Source organism: Lonchura striata, chromosome 7 (assembly GCF_050655825.1).
Source record: "Lonchura striata isolate lonStrDom1 chromosome 7, ASM5065582v1, whole genome shotgun sequence".
Lineage (NCBI taxonomy): Eukaryota > Metazoa > Chordata > Aves > Passeriformes > Estrildidae > Lonchura > Lonchura striata.
Window position 1 is genome coordinate 24,230,279 of NC_140709.1, and position 20,919 is coordinate 24,251,197.

The 20,919-nt window shown below is 40.5% G+C and overlaps 1 protein-coding gene across 4 annotated transcripts in view; it reads left to right on the top strand.

Moving 5' to 3' along the window:
• The window catches only part of ITPRID2 (ITPR interacting domain containing 2), a 39,855-nt gene extending 23,882 nt beyond the window's left edge, over positions 1-15,973 (top strand). For all 4 annotated transcript variants that reach the window (XM_021531307.3, XM_085585174.1, XM_021531308.3 and 1 more), the window contains 8 exons: positions 1,602-2,828; positions 5,477-5,551; positions 5,908-6,035; positions 7,018-7,168; positions 8,255-8,320; positions 8,988-9,368; positions 14,212-14,336; positions 14,745-15,973. In XM_021531307.3, the coding sequence (XP_021386982.2) occupies positions 1,602-2,828; positions 5,477-5,551; positions 5,908-6,035; positions 7,018-7,168; positions 8,255-8,320; positions 8,988-9,368; positions 14,212-14,322 (2,139 nt within the window). In that variant the 3' untranslated portion in view covers positions 14,323-14,336; positions 14,745-15,973. The remainder of the gene's footprint in view (positions 1-1,601; positions 2,829-5,476; positions 5,552-5,907; positions 6,036-7,017; positions 7,169-8,254; positions 8,321-8,987; positions 9,369-14,211; positions 14,337-14,744) is intronic.
• Positions 15,974-20,919: the final 4,946 nt, after the last annotated feature.

Genomic DNA, 20,919 nt, shown 5'->3' on the forward strand with positions numbered 1-20,919 from the left:
ATGCCATGGTGTTGCTAGGCTCTCCTCTGCCACCTGCACTCCTTAATTCAGACCAAGTGCTGAGCTGAACTCAGAAAATATGGGTGAGTGATGCAGCTAGGAGAAATGAGAACTTGGCAGCTGGAGAAGAGAACCTGTGAAAAGACGAGGGGGTTACAGAGGAGCATATGTTGTTTCTTAAAAGTATGGTAAGTTAGTGCCATCTACTGTCAAATTATTGACTCTAGCACCCATAGGCTTCCTCTGAAGCTCAGGAGAGAACTCAAAATTTGAACCATATTGCCTTTCATCTCTGACTTCCAAAATTAGGATTTCTGAGGGAGATTCTGACATTGAGATAGGGTATTTTGCGAGGGGGCGTTCATGTTACCAAAGAAGCCAGAATTCTCCATCCACGTTCTTATACCTTAATCATAATTGAACAGTGTGATGGAGGATTAGGGCACAGATAGACACACATGTAGTCCACGTGGTTTCGCCTAAACATTATAATCTTTTGCTCATTTAGTACCTTCAACTTGAAAACCATCTGTATCTCCACATCCTTTCACAATAATCTGTGACTGTGTCAGTGAGTGCCATGTTAGGTATGTACTTGTGAAGGTGACATTCATGGCTGAAATCTTCTAGATGGATGGAGAAGGAACTATGGCCTGACAAACATCATAAGTAATCTCTTTAGGAGGAACTAATAATTAATATTCTAATGGTAGCAAGAACTGCAGAAAGTAGAGATGGGAAAATTTCTAGTTCATGCACCAACTATGGTAAATTTCCACATACTCTTAGGGAAATATCTTGTGCACTTGTAAATACAGCAGTCAGTCAGGCCAGCTTCAAGAATATGCTTTACAATGAATGGATCTCTTCTTTTTTCCTTTATCTTAGATGTTTTTCCTGCCATTTTTTATCTATTAAATTAGCAACTCCCTCATTCATGTGCTCTGGTTTAAACTGTGATTTAGAATGAAAAGGGGAAGAAGTATCAGGAGAAAGGAAGGAAGGGCTAATAGTACCGGATGTGGTCTTCAACTGAGATTAACATCCTAATGTGATATTCTCAGTCTTCAACAATTCTTTATTTAAACAGGCTTAGTTTATTCTTGGTGTTGTCCTGTAACACAGTTTCATACAGTCTGCAGTTCCCCTTACTTCTCTGTAGACATTTCCTAATGTTACCCTTCATTTCACTGTTGTGAACATTTAAAAATGGGAAATGCTTTGTACCGTGACCGAGCTATCTGTTTGTCATCACTACCTAAAATACTAGCATTGTATTCTTCTTGCTCTTACTCTTTTGCCCCTTCTATTCTTCTTACAATATTGAATTTATTGTTAAATCAAATGAATGTGTGAAGAATTTTCTCTTTAGGAACATAACCTCCTTTTGGTGCCATACTTCATTGTACTCCTAATGTATCTGATACTATGGTTTCTTCATTCTCCTTCACTTCTTTTCTTGCACATTAAGTGCATTATTCTTTATGCTCCCCACCCCAATGCCTAATGAAGGTATTCTTGGGCTCTGGGCCTGACCCCTGAGAAGGCAGCAGTTGAGTTTCCAGTCCGTTCACTCCTTTGCTGTCTCATATCTCTCCTAGGTTCAGGAGTCTTTGCAGGGCATGGGAAGCAGTGCTGACAGCTGTGACAGTGAAACAACTGTGACATCGCACAGTGAGGAACAGAAGACACCGATAGCCAAGGAACTGCCCTGTTTTGATAAGTTTGAGGAGGAGGAGGAGGAAGATGATGACGAGGAGGCAGATTATGATGATGATGAAGAGGATATTATCTCTCAAGTAGAGAGACGAAATGTAGGGGTATCTTCTGATAGGAGAAGGAGTGAAGACAGAAAAATTAGTGACTGTAAAACTGAACAAAATCAAGGACAAGAAAGCAAGTCATCTCATATATCAGAGACAGTCCAAGGAGAGGTCAGCTCTAAAGAGGAAGACATTTCCAGTGAGCAAAAAGAGTCAGACCTGCTGGAGGAAGGCAGTGTGTTTGAGTTTCCTCAGTATCACACACACCATATCCTCAAGTCGATGCAGTCTCTGGAAGGTGATGGCTTCTCCACATCATCTGTGGACAGAGTTCAGGTTGCCTTGCAAAGAGCCGAGATGAGGATCATCAGCTCACCTGACTCCAAGGCCAGGTGCACTCTGCTTAAGTCAAAAGATCTTCTGAGGAAGCAGCGACTCTGGTTTGCTGAATCGGGCTATCCTCTAAGGCGCTCTCAGTCTCTCCCAACTGCACTGCTGAATCCAGTGAAAGTGGTGTCCTCTGTGAATGTTCAGTTAACTCCAGGAAAAGAGACTCTCTGCAGTCCTCCTTCTTTCACCTACAAGTACACACAAGTGGAGGAGGACAAGGAAGCAGCATCTGAGAATGACAGAAGTGAGGATGAGGCAGCCTCCAGCCATCCTGTGTGCAAATCCACACTGTTTATTGCGCCTTCGTCCTCCAAGAAAGAGGTGCCCCAGGCTGAGGCCAGCAGGCTGCCTGAGGAGCTCAGTCCCACCAGGGTACAGAGCTGCCCCCTGCACATGCCAGCAGCCATGTCCCGGTCCACGTGCTCCCTCCATTCCCTCCCCACCGAGTGGCAGGACAGGCCGCTGTGCGAGCACATGAGGACGCTCAGCACCCACAGTGTCCCAAGCATCTCTGGCTCTTCCTTCAGTGCCATGCTTTCCCCCTTCAGCTGTCCCTTCTTTCCAAGGCATGGAGTTCCTCATCGTTCTCCTGCCATGAACCCACCCTCCACTGTGGAGATGCAGCTGCGCAGGGTCCTACATGACATCAGGAACTCCCTGCAGAACCTCTCGCAGGTAAGAGGAAGTCTCGTTTTACCTCTGGACAAAGGGGCTCCTTATTTTATCCTTACCAAACCAGGTGGTAACTTGAATATTCCTTTGTATAGTTCAACTTCTCAGGAAAAAAAAAGATATTTTGCTCAAGTCTGATTTGCTACTGTTTTAGGAGCTTCTGTTTAAACACACAAGTTTAAAGTGTTCAAGTGTGGGAGTTTTAGGTTAGATATTAGAAAAAAAGTTTTTCACCCAGAGGGTGGTAGGGCACTGGAACAGGCTCCCCATGGAAGTCACAGCACCAAGCCTCATGGAGTTCAAGAAGGATTTGGGCAATGCTCTCAGGCACAAGGTGCTACTTTTGGGGCTGTCCTGTGCAGGGCCAGGAGTTGGACTTTGACCCTTGTGGGTCCTTTCCAAGTCAATATATTTATGATTCTAGGATCATCTTTTCAGTGCTCCACTTTTTTTGTATTTAATGTTTTCTAGTTGCAGTTGACCCAGACTGATTTTTTTTTTCCAGTATTTTTTATTTTTTAGCTTTTACAAATATTTTTGGATGGAAGAGAGGAACAGTGCATTCTTTATCAGCTATTATTTTATTTTAAGATGGGAATCATTAGCTTTAGATTTAAAAATGCATATTTATAGAATCACAGAATGGTCTAGTCAATCCTTTGATTTCTCTTCTCTTTGACATACTTCTCATCCAGCTATTAAAAGTGTATTTTTTTTCCTTACAAGTCACAAAGCTTCGATAATGATGTCAATGATTGATCTCTGTATTTCTGTGCTGTTTCATGCTAGTCTTTTTCACTTGAAACTCTGGAGCTAGCCAACATGTTCTTGATACTATCAATCTTTTATTAAGAATTGATTTTGTCAGAGCTTGTGAAGTTCTGTCCATCTTATCACTCAGAGAAGAAAAGCTTGAGAATGCAAGCTCATAAATTTTACCAATTTCTGCCACACCTTCTGCTCCTCCTCTCCTAATTGCCAGCTGTTCCTCCTCTGCCATCCTGGTTCTGCTGTTTTCTTAGGTAGCGATCCAACTTAGAATCCTGCAAGCTCCTGCAGGAGGCTATGTGGGCAAAGCAGTTACAGACTCTTTTCATTTATGTGTGAAAATGTGAATACTAGTCAGTTGTAGACCTAAAATTTCTATGCATTTAACCCAAGAGCAAACGTGTGCCTGCCTGCACCATATTGCAGGTGGGAGGCTGTAGTGGCCTTTTATGGCCCCCTGTTATTTTATTGACTTTGCCACTTGTCAGAAGTTAGAGGTGCATCCAGTCTTCCTGTGGTTCTATTAGCTGGCCCTGCTTCTCAGAACGAGATTTGGTACTGTGGCCAGCTCTGCAGCAGGAAGCTGTGGTCACCTGTGTTTTAAGTCACCCATTGCTCAAGATGGTGTTCATGGTTTGCCTGGGAGAAAGTGTACTTAACCTTCTCTAGAGAATTCTCCCAAGTGTACCAATTGCAGCTTTGATCTGTGTAAGGTTTTAGTGTGCTCAGTACTTCTACCACACATGCCATGCTAACTAAACCTGCTGAAAAAGAAATCTCTGTATTACATCCAGTACTCAAGCTGGTTCAGCCAAAAAAAATAAAAAAAGGGCATTGGAGGGGACAGTAACATTTAGCCCACTTGTTCTTCTTCAAGCATATTTTGTCTAAATTAGTTTCATTTTGGGGACTTGGTCCTTCTCACAGCAGAGATCGGTTTCCTACAGTAGAGATAGAGTTTGGCACATAGCATACTCAATGGCTAAAGAAAAAGTTGAGATGTTTAAATATATATGATACTGATTTTAAGAGAGAATAAGGAGGAGTAGATAAGTTGCTGATTGAACAGGGAACAGAGAAAGCTGGCAGAGGAAAGATAAACCCATCCCCTTGATGTGATCATGTTGGAGCAAAACTTCTCTATATGAATGAACATGCTTCAGATTTTCCATGGCATATCAATAGTCCTTTGAATTCTTTCAAAATTATATTGGACAAGCTGTCTTTCATGTTTGAGAAGGTAAACATTTTTGCTGTTTCCACTGTTCTTTGTTGTGCTGTGTTTCTACGTGTAACAAACCTGGGTTTTATCTGTTTGCTCCATGTGTTGTTGAAACATGCAAATAGAAATTCTTCAGCAATCTTGTTTTCATGAAAGATCATTAGCAAGCTGGGGTCTTTGGATGTAGGCAGCAGAGTGAGATTGAAAACCAAAATGAACAAAAATTCCCCAAACTAAGAACTGAAGAAAATCCCATGACAAATTTTACTATAATCATGATTTCAAAATGGGACACAATTTAATTTGTCCAGTTTTGGTTTTGGAATTGTTCTTTTTATCATTAGCTGAGTCAACTGAGGCTACTAAGTTTTCAAGCATAAAATGCTTTATGCAGCTAAAGTTAGTTTTTATTTCTACTCACTGTGTCAGACAGGATTCATTTGCCTTTTCACCAGCAGCACACTTGCATTGCTGAGCTGTGTTGCACATCTGCCAGTTAAGAAGTGGTGCTGCCATTTTGTAAGGTTGCTTATATGCAGCACAGTATTTCCATAGATTGCAGAAATCTCAATGCCAGAAAGGTTGTGTTTAAACAGTGGATGCTTTTGGAGTTTCTGTGTATTCCATTTCCCATTTTAAATTGTTTGTTTCTTCCCCCTAGTACCCAGTGATGAGGGGTCAGGATCTTTCAGCTGGTTACACTACTCAGAGATCATCCATTCTACCTCTCTATGAAGTAAGTGACCCTGTTTATGGAGTGGCACTCAGTAAAAATAAAATATAAGAAAGCATCCTAAATGTGTCACAGATTGGGCAGTTCCTTGTCTTTATTCTCAAGAGAGAGCTTCCTGCAAATAATGTTATGAAGGAATTAATCTAAATACTCTTTCATGTGTTTGCTTGTATGATACAGCTGAAAATGCTGTTTTTTTAAGTCATTGTGATGGCGCAACATGCAGCTTCCATCATATACTGAAGTTGCTGAGGTGCTGTTAACTCAAAAGGCTCATCTGGGCAAATGTGGTTACAGAATCCAAACTTAATTTAATTTGTTTTCCCATGTAATTCATGATTATATTTTTATTTCCACAGAATACTTTCCAGGAGCTACAAGTGGTGAGGAGAAATCTAAATTTATTCAGAACCCAAATGATGGATTTGGAATTGACTATGCTGCGTCAACAGACCACGGTTTATCAGCACATGACAGAGGAGGAAAGGTAAAATTGCCTTTTTTAAGAAACAAAAAAAAGGGAAAATACTCTGGCATATCAGAAAATGTGTTGCTGCCCTTGAAATCAGCAAGAAATCTATTCGTTTCAGTTTGAGCAGGGTTGGAGATGAGTTTTTTGCCAAAATCTTATTTACTCTTTTCTTTATACATCTTAATTCTAGATTTTTTTATTCTTGGTTTCTTCCAATCCCTATTTCTCACTAATTAATTTTTTTTTCTGCATCATTTCTCCAAAGTGATTCTACAGCTGCAGATATTTAGGATTGTTATCATAGGATACTTGAACATAGGATATTGCAGGGGAAAAAATCTTAGATTTTATTTTAGATCTCTCCCATCTTCTTAGATGTAAATAAAGAATAAACACTTTCAGTGGCTACTCAGCAGGCTACAGATGGCATTCATATTCTTGCTCCATGTGGTTGTGCTCGCCAGGAGTTGCAGTAGCAGCAGATCTGGAACAATTTTTGAAACTGATTATATATTTAGTTCAGTTGAATCAGCTCTTGGCCTATCACTTTAAAAGTAAACATGTTTGAAATCAGTTGGCTGCCTTAGACTGTGGCTTCCTGGCCAAAATGTAGCTGTGAGTGCTGGGGAATCTATAACCACGCAGGAGAAGTAACGTGATTACTGCGCTACTCTGTGGTGCTTGTTATTATCAGTTTTAAATTGCATTTGATTAGATATACTGATGTAGAAATACTGATTTCTTCTGCATTTAAAGCTAAAATTTTTGGAGGAGTTTCTGCGGTACACTATGTTGTTTTGTTTTTTCTATGGACTGATCCGTCTTTTCTATAAATGGAAAAAGACTTCTGTGCCATGTAGGCATTCAGCTAACATTCCTGTGTTCTGCTTTGAATTCCCTTGTATGAAGTCCTTTACTTGTGGCACTGTCCTGCTCAGTCACCTCTTTGAGCTGTGTAGTGAATGCTTTTGTTCTTCTTGTGATGGCCTTGCCGTAGATTCGAAGCTGATCAGCTGCAGAGCCTGAGGAAGTCGGTCCGCATGGAGCTGCAGGAGCTGGAGATGCAGCTGGAAGAACGTCTGCTGGCCTTGGAAGACCAGCTCAGAAGTCTGCACATGTCTTCACCTTATAGACCTCAGGCACACATAGTAAGTATTAGTTTTGCAAGAGCATTATGTTTTTTCTCAATGTAATGCTCATCACAGAATTGTAGAATAGTTTGAGTTGGAAGGGACCTTTTAAAGATCATCTAGTCCAACCTTCCTGCAATGAGCTGGGACAAATGATAACTGTTATAACTCTTGGAGTGGGATGGAATCTAATGATGCCATGTGTATTATCAGGGGTCATATTTTCTCATTTTCAGTCAGTATTTCACCTTGGGGAAAAGGTGTGTGACTTTCTTGGTGTTCATACATATTAATACATGCCTCATGGTATTTTAGGGCTGAGAAAGGCAGACCTCTTCTGTCAGTGCTTTCTTCTTTTTCCTCTTCATGACCCTGAATTTTTGCAGTTTTGGTAGCTGGGGTTAATGTCTAAAATCCTTGGAGTATGGTGATGGGCTTTCTGGAGTTCTCCTACACTGATTTTCTTGAGAGATAAGGGTGGAGACATGTAACATTCACAGTATTTCTCTCCCAAGAAACAGAGTGTGCTTTCTCTCTAGCTCTGCCAATCCATGGGAACAAAAACAGAAATACCCAACAAAAAACAAACACCCAAAAAAAACCAACAAAAAACCCCACACACAAGAAAAATCCAAACAGAAACAAAAAAGAGGGGTGGCATGGCAATATACTTACTCTTATTTTTCACTCAGTGAAAGACTGTTCCTCTCTTTTTATGCTGCAATTCTGTCATCAGCCAAACAAAAGAAGCACAGATAAAAAGTGTCATGTGTTCTTCCTGGGTTTCATTTCTATTTCTTAGCCTATCCTCTTCTGTAGAAGCAGCACAGGCCACATCTTCCTCTTCAGTATTTTGTCATGGGGAAAAAATTGAAACCCAAGAACAGGAAAATACGGTATTACTGTGATCTCAAGCCAAACTTGCATTCTTTGAACTGTATAAATAATTTTTTATTTGTAAATCCTTTTATAGAAGAGTGCCAGCTTTAAAAATGACTGAAATTAACTTTCTCCAACCAGCTCTGCTTCCTGTTTCCAGTATGTTCATATACTAGCTTCTGAGAGCGCTAAGAAAGTCCTAAGTGCATTAACTTAATTTTTCAGGGTATGTATGGAAGCAGAAGTGCTGATAATCTGTCATGTCCTTCTCCATTGAACGTCATTGAACCAGTAAGTAATTGTTTACTCTGTGTTTTGCTGATGAAAAGAACTAGGAAGGTTTTTCTTTAAAATAGGTTGTAGGAGATTAATTTTACACATAATTTTAGAAATACTTTACTCTCTCAAATAGCTTTGTTGAAAACAGATGCAATTTTCCTTAAGTAGATTTAGATTTAACTATAGGTGTAAGTAGCTGCAGTCTTGTTAGCTTTTAAGAGGAATATGTAGAAGTGAGATATTTTTTTCATTTAGTTGCTACAAATGGTGGTACTACCTCATGTATTTTCTAAGGAAAAATATTTTTTGTATTTCTATGCATTTTCTGCTACTGGAAATAGGTAGTTCAAAAACTGCAGAAAGGAAAGAACAAATAAACAGAAATCAAGCCCTTACGTGTGTGTCTGTCAATGGCTCTGGCAAGATGTGTACATTGCAAAAGTTGGTGGCTTGGGGAAGAGCCACAATTTTTATTTATGTTGGCTTTAAAAAGGCACATTCTTTTTCATGATCCTCTTTGTTGTAGTCATAAAGGCAAAGGATATATTTATTTTATAGCTGTATTTGTTGCATGGAGGCAATGAGTAAGTGATTAAATAAATAGAGAGAAAACATAGTTATGTCTGTGTGTGACTTTTTTGTATGCTTATTTGGGACTGTTTCTTTTCTGAATCCTTAGGTCTCTGAGCTTATTCGAGAGCAGTCATTTCTGAAATCTGAACTGGGCTTAGGACTGGGAGAACTTGGACTGGAAACTCTCCCAGCAGAGGGTACAGAGTCTGTATTCTCCCATGGAAACTCAGATTCCTCTTCAGTGTGCTCTGGTCACACAGGTAGAAAAGCTAAGAGTCAAAACAAGAAGTTGTACAAAGCCTCTGTTGCCTTAACCCCAACTCCCCCTCTGAGAGCAGGCACTGGACAGCCAGTGGAAAGCTCCGAGGAGTTTGCAGACTCCAAGCCAGAGGTGGAGCACAAACTTGAAAAAATCCCTCTCATGCCTTCAGTTGATGAAATCCACAAAGCAGTGGAGCAGGAGGAGCTGCAACAAGTCATACGGGAGGTGAGTAAGGAGGGGCTGAGATCTGGGATGTTTGAGCTGAGTTTTCTGAAACCTAAAGACAAGGCTGGCTGTAACTCGTGTCCACTGAGGTTTTCTCTTCCCTCTCCAGCCAAGGCTCCATACTGTTCAGTGCTGTGTCTGAAAGCTCAAATCGTGTCACTAGGTGTTGGAACCACAGCTCTGTTGATGTGCAAAGCAGTGGATGTTTTTTTCAGTGGTAGTAGTTAGCATGTAAATTAATAGCTAAGGATGGCTGGGAAAGAACTTGCTGTCTCTACTACCTGGTTAAGCAGCAGTATTTCAGATTCCCAAGTGAAAATTTCTGTCATGTTTGTTTGTTAAAATGCCAAACTGGAGTTCATTGAGTGGTGAAATAATGTTTCTGAAACAATGCTGTAATAAATGTTAAGTGTACTTTCCAGTCCCTCTACCCCAACCCCTAAGTACTATAGGAATGTAAGTGAAACAAGCTGAAGGCAAGTGGGAAGTTATTTCAGAGTTTGAGTGATTTTGGACCAATCATATTGGACTAGTTTTATTGGCAGTCAATGAAAGTGAGGAGTGCTTGGTTATTTTTCCTGTGGGCCAAGTTAAGAAACATGACTAAAACTGTGTTTTGTTAGTGGCATGACAGAAAAGCTCTCTGGCAAGTAATATAAATGTGGAAAGGAAGCCAAAGAAACTACTTGTTCTGAAAAGAAATGCCTGTGAAAAAGTGGAGCAAACTTTGCTCTGAATACAGAAATGGGCATTGAGAACTTGGAGATTTTATTCCCTCTTCTTCACAAGAGAAGGACCACTTAGTCTTTAGCCAAGGGTCACTGGACACTTAGCCTTTAGCTTGTCCCCTGAAGCTTTTGTGTGGCTCTGCCACAGACCACTGAAGACTAGGTAAGATGTCATATTAGAAACGTACAACAGGCCAGGCTGTAATGCCATGGTACCTTCCAGGTCTGCATGTGTTGAGGCTGTGGATAATTGGAACCAGCTTTACTTTAGCTTTGTCTCTGACGTGGATGAGATGCATGCCACGCATCAGAAGAGTGGCACATGGATATTTAGCACACCTTGCACTGTGCTTCTGATTCTGCAGGATGATCCTGGCTTCTCCTGAAGCCAGGATGTGGCCTTTGTGTCCAGGCTGTCTGTAAAAATCCATGTGTCAGGGCAGTGGTGTCATGGTGGAGGGTGGAGAAACTTAGGAAGGAGAACTGTAATTCAAAAGTACTGCAAAAGCAGCAGAGACAAAAAAAAAGTCAGCTGAAGTCAAAAGACAGAATTATTTCAGTCAATATTTTTTCAGAGGTTAGCCTCTGTGAAAGTTCCTCTTTAGCTTCATTAGTTGATAGCAAATAAAGATGTGTACTCTTTGCACAGAGATTGTTATTTGGGTTGTGTGGCCCTGAGGACATTGTAATGCTGAAAGTATCCACGCTGAACTGAGAGGCTACTATTCAAAGATGAGTAGTCAGCAAACAACTGAGCTTGAGTCACTTTGTGAATATTTGAGCACACAGAGTTTGTCCCTCTGTTTAACTTCATTGGCAGTGGGTTCTGGATCAACTCAAGATTCTCAGCATGAGGAGTTTTGCAGGTCAGAGTGGAGATGCGTTGGCTCAAAGCACTTGGTAGATTTTGCAGAGCCAGAACATACTATTCAACACATATCAGGAAAATCTTTATTATTTCATAAGAGTTAAAACAGAGCATAAATTGAAATAATGCCTTGCTTAAATAGCCCTGTTGTTAGCAAAGGAATTCCAGTATCATTGTCAAAAGAAAGAAATCTAGTAGGGTGCATTCTTGATGTATGCACTCACAAGTATTAAATCCCTGTTTATTCCTCTCATTCTCTGTAGCTGTGTGACCTTGTGCTGGGAGAGAGAAGCCAGGCAGTGGGTGTGATATGCCTGGGTGGGCTGTAATGCATGTGAACTTTGACCTGTAACTATTTGTTCCATGAAAAAAACCCATGGTGTTAACTTTTGGCATTAATGGACTAACTCCCTTGGAAAAACATTCAGCAACATGAAGTGTTAAAATAGCAAACAGTAGCTGTCTTGATGAAATACAGCCTTGCCTCCACAGGATTATCACATGAAGTACTTACTGCTTGACTTGTGTATGCCACAGGGTCACTAGGAGGGCCACCAGGCCCTCTCACTCTGCTCTTCTCCAGTTTAAAAGATGTGTGCTAGTTTAAAGATCTTTCTGCTTAAGAGCAATGCAAGTTTTGATTTTGTTAATAGTTCTTCATTATAAATGACACTTAATGAAGTTACATTTAAAGGAAATGTATGATTTTCCTGTCATCATCTGCTTTAAGAGGCTGCAATGAGTCTGGCAGAGAATCATCCCTTTTCCATTTTTCCTTCAAATCCATGTTAGCTCAACATCCCTCAAAATGTTTGTAGGTTGCTCATGTGTGCAGGTGTTGGGTTCCTCATCTTATTATCTTGAGCATAAAATCTCACCAGCTGCTGCCATGAAGAAGTGGCATGGGGAAAAAAAAACAGGGCAGGAAGGAATTCTTTTAATTATAGAAAATTTACTTCAATATCAGAAATATAAGCACTGTGAAAAACCTTATCCCCATTTTTCATTGGTCAGTAAAGAACACCAATCTCCAGATTTGCCACAAGTGGTGCACTTCACTCTCAATCAGTTCTTTATTTAGCAGCAACATAATATTGTAGTAATAGTAATTCTTTTCTAGGAAGAGAGGTCATTGGTTTACTGTTATAAAAATGAGTGTGATACTGTGTTTTCAATGCAATATTGAATATTGGTGTTGTAGCAACGTAGTAAATGTAGCATAAATAAGTGGCTCTCTCATTTTTCAAGTGATCAATTTTTCATTCACTTGCTAAAAGTAATTGATGGAGCATTCATTGACTGCTTTTCTGTCTTAGCAGCGGGCTGTGTCCTCTGCAGAGCAAATAGAAGGTGCACCTTACTCTAAATTATTTATAATGAAAAGGGAAATATTGGCCATTGGTCATGACACACGCGTGTGCTGAGTCCCTGCAGGAGTCGGTGCTGCTCCCCACGCAGGAGTGACCTCGCTGAGTCTGGAGGAAGCAGAGGCTCTGGAAAGAGGCAGTGGAGGGTGGCCTTGCTGTCGTCCAGACAGGAAGGTTAAAAGCAGAGGTCTCAAATAATCAAGGTCAAGCCAAAAGCTATTGGGACAGCTGAGAATAGAACAGGAGCTGCTTTGCTTCCAGTTTCTATGTTGTTACAAGACTGTCTGTCATACTAGATCATTTACTTGCTAATTTGGAAAGCTTTTATGAGTTTTTTTTTTTGGAAAGTGAACTTTATTTTTGTCTGTCTGTTGAGAGAAGGGTACAAAATGACTGTTCTATAGCATATTCACAGATCCACCCCATGAGATACTGAAGAAGAAAGGTGGAGGGAGCACTGGGGGCTCTCCTGTGCCTGCTGGACAGTTGGAGTGCTGTGTGCAGGTTTCCCTGCGCCTACATTTCTAATCCCAAAGCCCTTACTATGCTGACAGTGGTTCTAAAGCTTTGTACATCAGTGTGTGCATCAGCATAGACATCCTCTGGGCTTTCAGCTGTCAGTGAAACAGCCTCTATTACACAATGGCTTTTCTTTTGTCTGTTAATCAGCAAACAACCCAACTGGAAACCTATTTCCCAATAATATTATAGTCTCTGAATTTCTGCTTGATTCAAAGTAGTAATGAAATGAGAAACTTTGCCACAGTAATGGTTTAGGGATTGAATTGCCTGCCAAAGAGAACAAGGGATAAATAACCTGCTGCTAATGCTGCTGCCACCCTTCTGACGTTGTTGCTTAATCCTTTTGACGCACCAGGAAAAGGGAAGACTAACATGAAAAAGAAAAATGTATTGCTTAACTGGGATGCTGAGTGCTTCTGTGTGACCTTGAGCCAGGCCCTGGCTCTTACCCCCTTGCACCTTCTCACAGCTGTCCTCCTCTGTCTTTGTCTGTATCTGACTTTTGTCCCTCCTGAAGACCATTCAAAAAGATAAGTTGGTGCCAAAGATTTCTTGTACTTGCAAGAAGCCCATATTGTTTTTCTTTGTCATGCCCTGCTCTTTTAGAACTGTGTTTTGCCTCCTTTTCTCCTTTGTTTTCTTTACTGTAGCAATCAGTGCTCCGTTCTGTTTTTTGTTGTAACCTCAGCCACACTCACATGCCTGCTACTAGAAACTCCTAGGTGTGTTTTATATAAAACTTAATGGATAAATGCTTTGTCACAATCCTGTAACAAATAGCCTTCACTGGCATAGATTAAAGCCCAGTGGCCCACTGATGATGTGAGCAACTGATGAAATTCTTTGTCTTTCCTGCTGAAAGTATGCAATTAGGATTTGTCTCCTTTTGAATTACTTGAAAACAACAGCTTATGTTCATGGACTTGGATCTGTTCTACTGTGTAATCCATTAGTGAAGGAGATCAATCCTGCCTTCCTTTTCAGGAGAATAACAGCATGTCAAAAAATAGTGCATTTGGGAGGCTTTTGATGTACAAATCCTAAAATGTTTTTCTTCAGAACTTTGCATAGTTGAAATGTATTCTTTTTGTAGCATAAAACCAGATATCCTAAGTGTAAAACATAAATATATTTACCATCTGGAAATACAGAACTAGTTTGGTTTACGTTTATAAAATTTGCAAGAACTTCAGAATTATTTAGTTATTTTTTCATTCTAATGTTTTTCCAGTCACAGTTCTGAAAGTTGAATTTTAGTGGTGCATATTGGTAGTGTCAAACATATCTGCAATATCATTTCATTTTACCCATTGTTTATATAAATTACTGACCTTTAAACTTTGGCTAATCCCTTTCAGATCAAGGAATCTATTGTTGGTGAAATAAGAAGAGAAATAGTAAGTGGGTTGTTAGCAGCTGTATCACCCCAAAGCAGATCTGCAACTGCAAAACAAGATACACAGCCATGAAACTGGTACTACAGGTAATCTTCGGGGGTCTGCAAGAACCAGATTTTATTTTTATTTTAATTGCGTTAAATATTGTTGCTAACTTATACCTTGCTTTGTTTTCATTTTCTCCTTGAAACATAAGTGACCAAATTTGAAGTTCATTAAATACAGAGAATACTGATAATCCTGGATAGACTTGGAAAGTCAGCTGGTTTGTAGTTTGGCCCATTCTACTATCAGCTTTCATAGAGTGGTCCTTGATGTTTAGTTTCAGTGTGGTCTGTGATGACTTTTTATGTGAATGCATCATGCAAGAGGATTTCTGCAGTTTGCCTACCTTAGATATGAATAGTATCAAAATACATACTTAAATTAAACATAACAAACAGACTTGCAAATATCTAATTTAGGTCTTCATTTTCCTTTTTTTTCCTCTTAAGGCTGGATGTAGTCGGAAGTGCTGTGGGATTCTGCTTTGGGCAGCACCCACTGGTGAAAGTGCCAAGTTGGTTTTGCTTCAGGAAGTGTTAAAGCTGCTGAGATGGGCTACTGTGTTTGGCGCTTGGTTCTCTGATGTGGACCTTTCCTTGAGTTCATCAGTAAGGACTTAGACACTTTAACATTACTTTCCTTAAAACATCAGCAAAATTATGTCACTCTGAAAGGTTTTGTATTTATTTGTATGTCCCTGTTGTAAATTTTTATGTAGCTAATTTCTTTGTCTAATGACGCATCATGAAACTTGAAGATTTCCAGATGTAACCAATTTATAAATAACACATACACATTCAGCCTAGCTTTTTTTTAAAAAAACAATAGAAAAAAACCCACAACAACCCCTCCCAAAACACTGACCTCTATGAGGTATTTATTGTGCAATAACTGATCCACTTTAAGAGCTTGAAATAACCAGTAATGGTTTCCACTGCTGTTACTTAGTGCCACTTCAAAAGAAACAATCCTGTTACACAAATTGCTGTTAATTCTTGAGGCGGTTACTATTAGCAGAGTGGTAGAATGACATGAGGTTACTCTTAAAACTACTTAAAGTTCTGACACTGAAAGCCTTATCTTTGTGTAGAAGACAACTTTTAACTAATTTTATTTGCTTCCTTGCTGTTTGCTCATCCCTGTATAGGAAAGTGCCTTATTTAAGCACTGGGATATTTTTTTTGGTGTTGACTACTCGCAGTCATACCAAGAGAAGTTCTGCTTCATATTAACCAAAATGCAATAAAAATGCTATCTTCTGAAAGCAATTAGGATTTTCAACTTGGAATGCATGAATGACCTTGCTTATATTATGGGGAAAATGGAAAAAAACTCTTTTCCTTCTTCATCCCTCACAGAGTGTATTTTCAGTCAGCCTGGTGAATATACGATTGTTCCAATGGAGAAAATTGGAAGTCATTGGAGTTTTTATGTGGCCAAATAGACATTTAGTGGATATGTAATATCCCTTTTGGCTGCGCTTGAACTCTCCTTTGCCTTTTCCATCTACTAAAACTCTTCACACTATGTCAAGGTCTTTAATCAAAAATAGTTTCAAATATTACAATATTATATGAAAAAGTTTATAAAATTTTAAATTGTGTTAGGAAGACACACAAGGGCTGATTTCTTTAAAAAAGTGTATATTAAACCAATAAAATATTTATTTTGCCTATAATTTGTGTCAGTGTTTTGTATTGTGCATGGTTTTCTCTTGAGCAAAATAAGATAGATTTGATCAAATCCCAGAATTGGGAACAGCAGGAAAGCTCAGAGCAGTACACAGAATTGGGAACAGCAGGAAAGCTCGGGGCTTGGCTTTTGAAAAAGCTTTCAGATATTTAGGGGCCCTGAAATATGAGAGCAGTGTTGGCACTTTAAAGCGCTGTCTTAAAGTTATTGGCTTCTGTTGCTGGTCCAAGAAGTTGATGAGTTGGTAGTTCATCCCTGTAAGTAGAGGCAGAGTTTTCTTGAAAACTTTATTCTGCACACTGAAAAGCTGAAACACAAACTCTGGCAGCACTGATACGTGGCAATCTATACAAGGTGGTAAGCTGCAGTAGATTTCTGCCTTGCTTTGCAGCTTGCATGAGCATGCAGCTCCATTCCAGAACACCACAGGAGATCAGCCAGCCAGACCCATGTGTCTGCAACCTTCCTTTGCAAATGCAGAAACCCAAAACCCACTCAACCTGCTCCCCTCTCCCCCAGCCAGATCAATTAAGACACTTGACCACTTATGTAGCTCCTGTGCCTTTGAGCTGCTCAGAGCAGCTTTCCAAGAAAGGTGACAGCTGCAGCTCTCAGGGAGTGATGGAGGAAGGCACTTCAGGAGCTGGTGGCAGTTGGGCAGGAGCTGCCAGCAGCATCTTCCATGGAGACAGCAGCCTGACTTCCTGATACTCCACCAAGAGAAGTCACTTGCTGGTAACATCCCCGAGTATCTGAGGTATTTCGTCTTGTAGCTTGTAAGAACTTGTAAGCTTGTAGCTTGATCTCAGCAGTTCAAATCCTAGTGTTTAATATATCCTGAGAAATGAAAAGTACTGCCAAGTTTTCATCCAACTGATGGAAGTCAGATTTCTGAGGTTTTGCTATAATTTAAAATAAAGACATTTCAAAATGACATTTCTAAAAACTGTACTAAAACTAATGGATATAAAAGCACCTCTTTTTCCATAATCTGGTTAACAGATTTTAAGCATTTTTAGAGGCATTTCCAGCTAATATTTTTTGAGTGACACTTATATATAGGAATGCCTATAAACTGTTTAAAAAAATGTTTTATTGGATCTATCATATAGGTTAAGTTGAGCTGGTATCAACTTCTAATGACAATTGTTTGTGCCTTAGGAAAAGCCATCATTATTGAACACATGCCTATCCTGTGTGACTTAGCATAATGGTTTTCTGAGCATGGACAGTTTTTTATTTTGCTTAATGATTCAAACTGCTACTTTCCTTGCAAATTAGTGTTGTCTTTTTTTTTTTTTTTGCAAGCCTGGAATTTGATATGGATTATATGCAGATTCAGACGGCTTTATTAGTGGCCAATAAATATTGCTCAACCAAATTTGCAGTGAATAAAGACAGACAGTATTGCCAGAGATATTTTGCATGCTTTTCTGAAGTTTGCTATGACAGTGACCTTTGTCATTGCCTGTTGGCTGTAGGAGTAACAGGAGAACCCACCTGGTCGCATGGCTTAAAGACTTGTACCAGTGGTGGCATTTTGGCTTTTTCAGTCATGGGTTGGTCCATGTGGCACCAGGCTTGTAGGGGTTCAGGTTGGGTTCACTGGCTAAAAGGGGTGAAGGATTCTAGCCCATGGGTTGGTAGTGGTGATGTGAGAGGGCTTTAAGCTGGCTTGGAAGGGGGAGGGAGATAAGACCAGGCTCAGTAGGGATGGGCCTAGGGGCAGTGTGCCCGTGCTGGGACAGAATCGATAGCTCAGCTGATGTGCTGCTACACCAATGCACACAGTGTCAGTAACAAACAGGAGGAACTGGAAACCATTGTGCAGCAGGACAGCCATGACATAGAATCCCTCACAGAAATGTGCTGGGATGCCTCATGTGACTGGAGTGCTGCCATGATGGTTTAAGCTCTTCGGAAGGGATGAGCGAGGAAGCAGAGGCAGCAGGGTGGCTCTGTACTGTAGGGAGTGTTTATTCTGTGCAGAGCCAAGGATAGTGATGATAAGCCTGAGTGCCTGTGGGTGAGAATCGGTGGGGGAAAGGCCAGCAAGGCAAAAATCTTGGTGGGAGTCTGTTACAGAACACCCAACCAACGTGAGGCAGCAGATGAACTGTTCGATGAGTGCCTGGCTGATGTCTCAAAATCGTTGGCCTGTGTTCTTGTGGGAGGCTTTCTCTTGCCAGATATCTCCTGGGAACTCCAGCAGAGGAGAGGGGCTGTTCTGGAGTGTGCAGAAGAGAACTTCCTGACACAGCTGGTAAGTAAGGCCACAAGGGGTGTCTGTTTACAAACAAAGAAGGGCTGGTGAGAGATGCTGTGCTCAGGACAGCCTTCAAACAGAGAACCACTAAATGGTAGTTTCTGATTCTTGGTGAAGTGAGGAGAGGGATCAACAAAACCTCAACAAAACCTGCCTTTGTGTAAAGAGCAGACTTTGGCCTGTTCAGGACTCTGGTTCAGAGAGTGTCAGTGGGAATCAGTCCTTAATAACAAAGGGGTCAAGCAAGGCTGGATATACTTTAAGAAGGAAATCTTAAAGATGCAGGAGCATGCCATCCCCATGTTCTGAAAGAAGAGCTGATGGGGAAGAAGAATGGCCTGGCTGAACACGGAGCTTTCACTGGAACTCAGGACAAAAGAGAGACTGAGAGAAGGAGCAGGCAACTCAAGAAGAGCACAAGGATGTCATTAAGGTCACGTAGAAAAATACTGTAAGTCAAAAGCTCAGCTAGAACTCAATCTGACCACTGCTGTGAAAGATCTAGAGTGATTTTATAAGTACGCTAAAAACGAGGCAGAATGAGGAAAAGCTCCATCATTTATTGGACATGGGGGGTAAAATTGTCGCCAAGGATGAAGAAAAGGCTGAGGTACTTAGACTTTCCCTCAGTCTTCAACAGACAGTTATGCTCCAGGCAATCAGCTCCCTGAGCTGGTAGATAGGGACAGGGAGCAGAATAGGCCCATGCAATCCCAGAGGAAGCATTTAGTGACCTGTTGTGCCATGTAAACATGAGTCTGTGGGGCCAGTTGGGATTCACTTGAAGGTACAGAGGGAGCTGGTGGAAGAGCTTGCCAAGCCACTCTCCATCATTTCTCATCAGTTCTGGTTAACCAGAAAAGTCCCAGGTGGAGACTACTCAATGTGACACCCGCCTACAAGAAGTGTTGGAAGGAGAATCCTGGGAAGTAGAGGCCTGTCAGCCTGACCTCAGTGCCAGAGAAGGCTATGGTTCAGATTAACTTGGGTTAATCTCATGACACATAGAGGACAACCAAAGGATCAAGCCCAGCCAGTATGGATTTAGGAAAGGTAGGTCCTGCTTAGGCATTGTGATATTTTTATACCAGGTAGCCCACTTAGCCTTGGCTCCTGACAGCCCCATTCCTGCTACTCCCAACACCTATATAGAAAATAGCAAACAAATGTGCCTCAGCCACCTTGCCCAGGTCTCTAAAGCCCAGATCCTGTCCTCCAGGCATGCCTCCAGGTGTGTCTCAGTCCCTCCCTTGCAGATGCTGCAGGCGGGACCTTGAGGACTGGTGTGATATCTTTTGATCTAGCATGTTCTCAGAGGGGAAGAAGGAGGAGGCAAGAAAGAAGGGACATCTGAAGAGTCTCAAATTCAAAAATGAGAATTTTAAGATCATGTTCTGAAATTGGCATGCTGAGCTTTTATAGGTAATTGGTGACTTTTCATTTTATGCCTGGGAAAGTGTGTTGGCATAGGAATTTTCTAACTCAGACTCTGAAATTGTGGAAGTTCATTCACTGGTTTATCTTCTATGCGTTCTATATTTTAACTTTTGTTTTAAAAATCACAGTAACAACTGAATTTTATATTTCAGTTGTTTAATTCAGTGATATAGTTGACTAATTTTTGCATTAAAGATTTAATATGGAAATAATGTAATATAATTTTATTCTAAAACCTATGTACACTACACAGTTCTGTTTATTGACAGATATATTAGATTTACCCTATTCTTGTTAAGGAGGCAAATTGTAGCATCTCTTCCTGCTGGAATACCCTCTTAAAACTAGTACCAGAATTTTGCTTTCTGCATTATTGAACTATAGTCTATATTAGGCAAGAATCTTTTGACTGCCTACTCAGGTCATGTCCCATTAATCCAGCTCATTTCCTATGTTTTGAATGTGTGTATTCTGTGGATAGGATCTAGCAGTAAATGTTTCTACATTACTTCAAATTCTGGAGAGCTGTGAATTTCAGAGGAAGACTGGAATAGACAGTGTAAGTTCCGTGCTCAGATAAAGTAACTTTAAACTGATTCTGATTAAAAACATATTTCTGAGGAATTGTTATCTTAATTAAAGGGCTTGCATAAATAGAAATAGCTGTATCTTTTTACTTGTCTAGGCTTTATGTATCCACATATATAGTTAGTACATTAACAAGTCCAAACTTTATATTCTATGGATAAAAACTGGCAATGGAATTTGTGTTAGATTGTTACCAGGCCAGCAGCTCCCACTGAATGTCCTACTGACTCTGTGACTGCTCAGAAAGACCTTCTGTTCTTCTTCTTGACCTGCCTGTGGCAGCACTTGGTACTCATGAGGCAGATGAGATCTGCTCTGCATTCTACCGCCCAGGCAAATTTTAAATTCTTTGCATTTTCTATATATAAATAGCAGACTGTTTCCAACAGCTTAGTGGGAGTCACCCTCTTTGCAATGCTGTTTTGAAAGGAAAATTTCAGTGTCATTTTGAATATGTAATTTTTTATTCTTGGAAGGCTTCTATCTGATTTTAGCACCCATTAGTGAGGCATAGTTCAGAGTCCCAAAGGGCAAACGTGTCCATGAAGAGCCATGGTGTGCACAGTGTTCAGGCTTTCTCCCTCTCGTTCTGCTCATGGCCAGCGCCAAGAGCTGTGAAGCTCATGCCCCTGTCTGGGCAA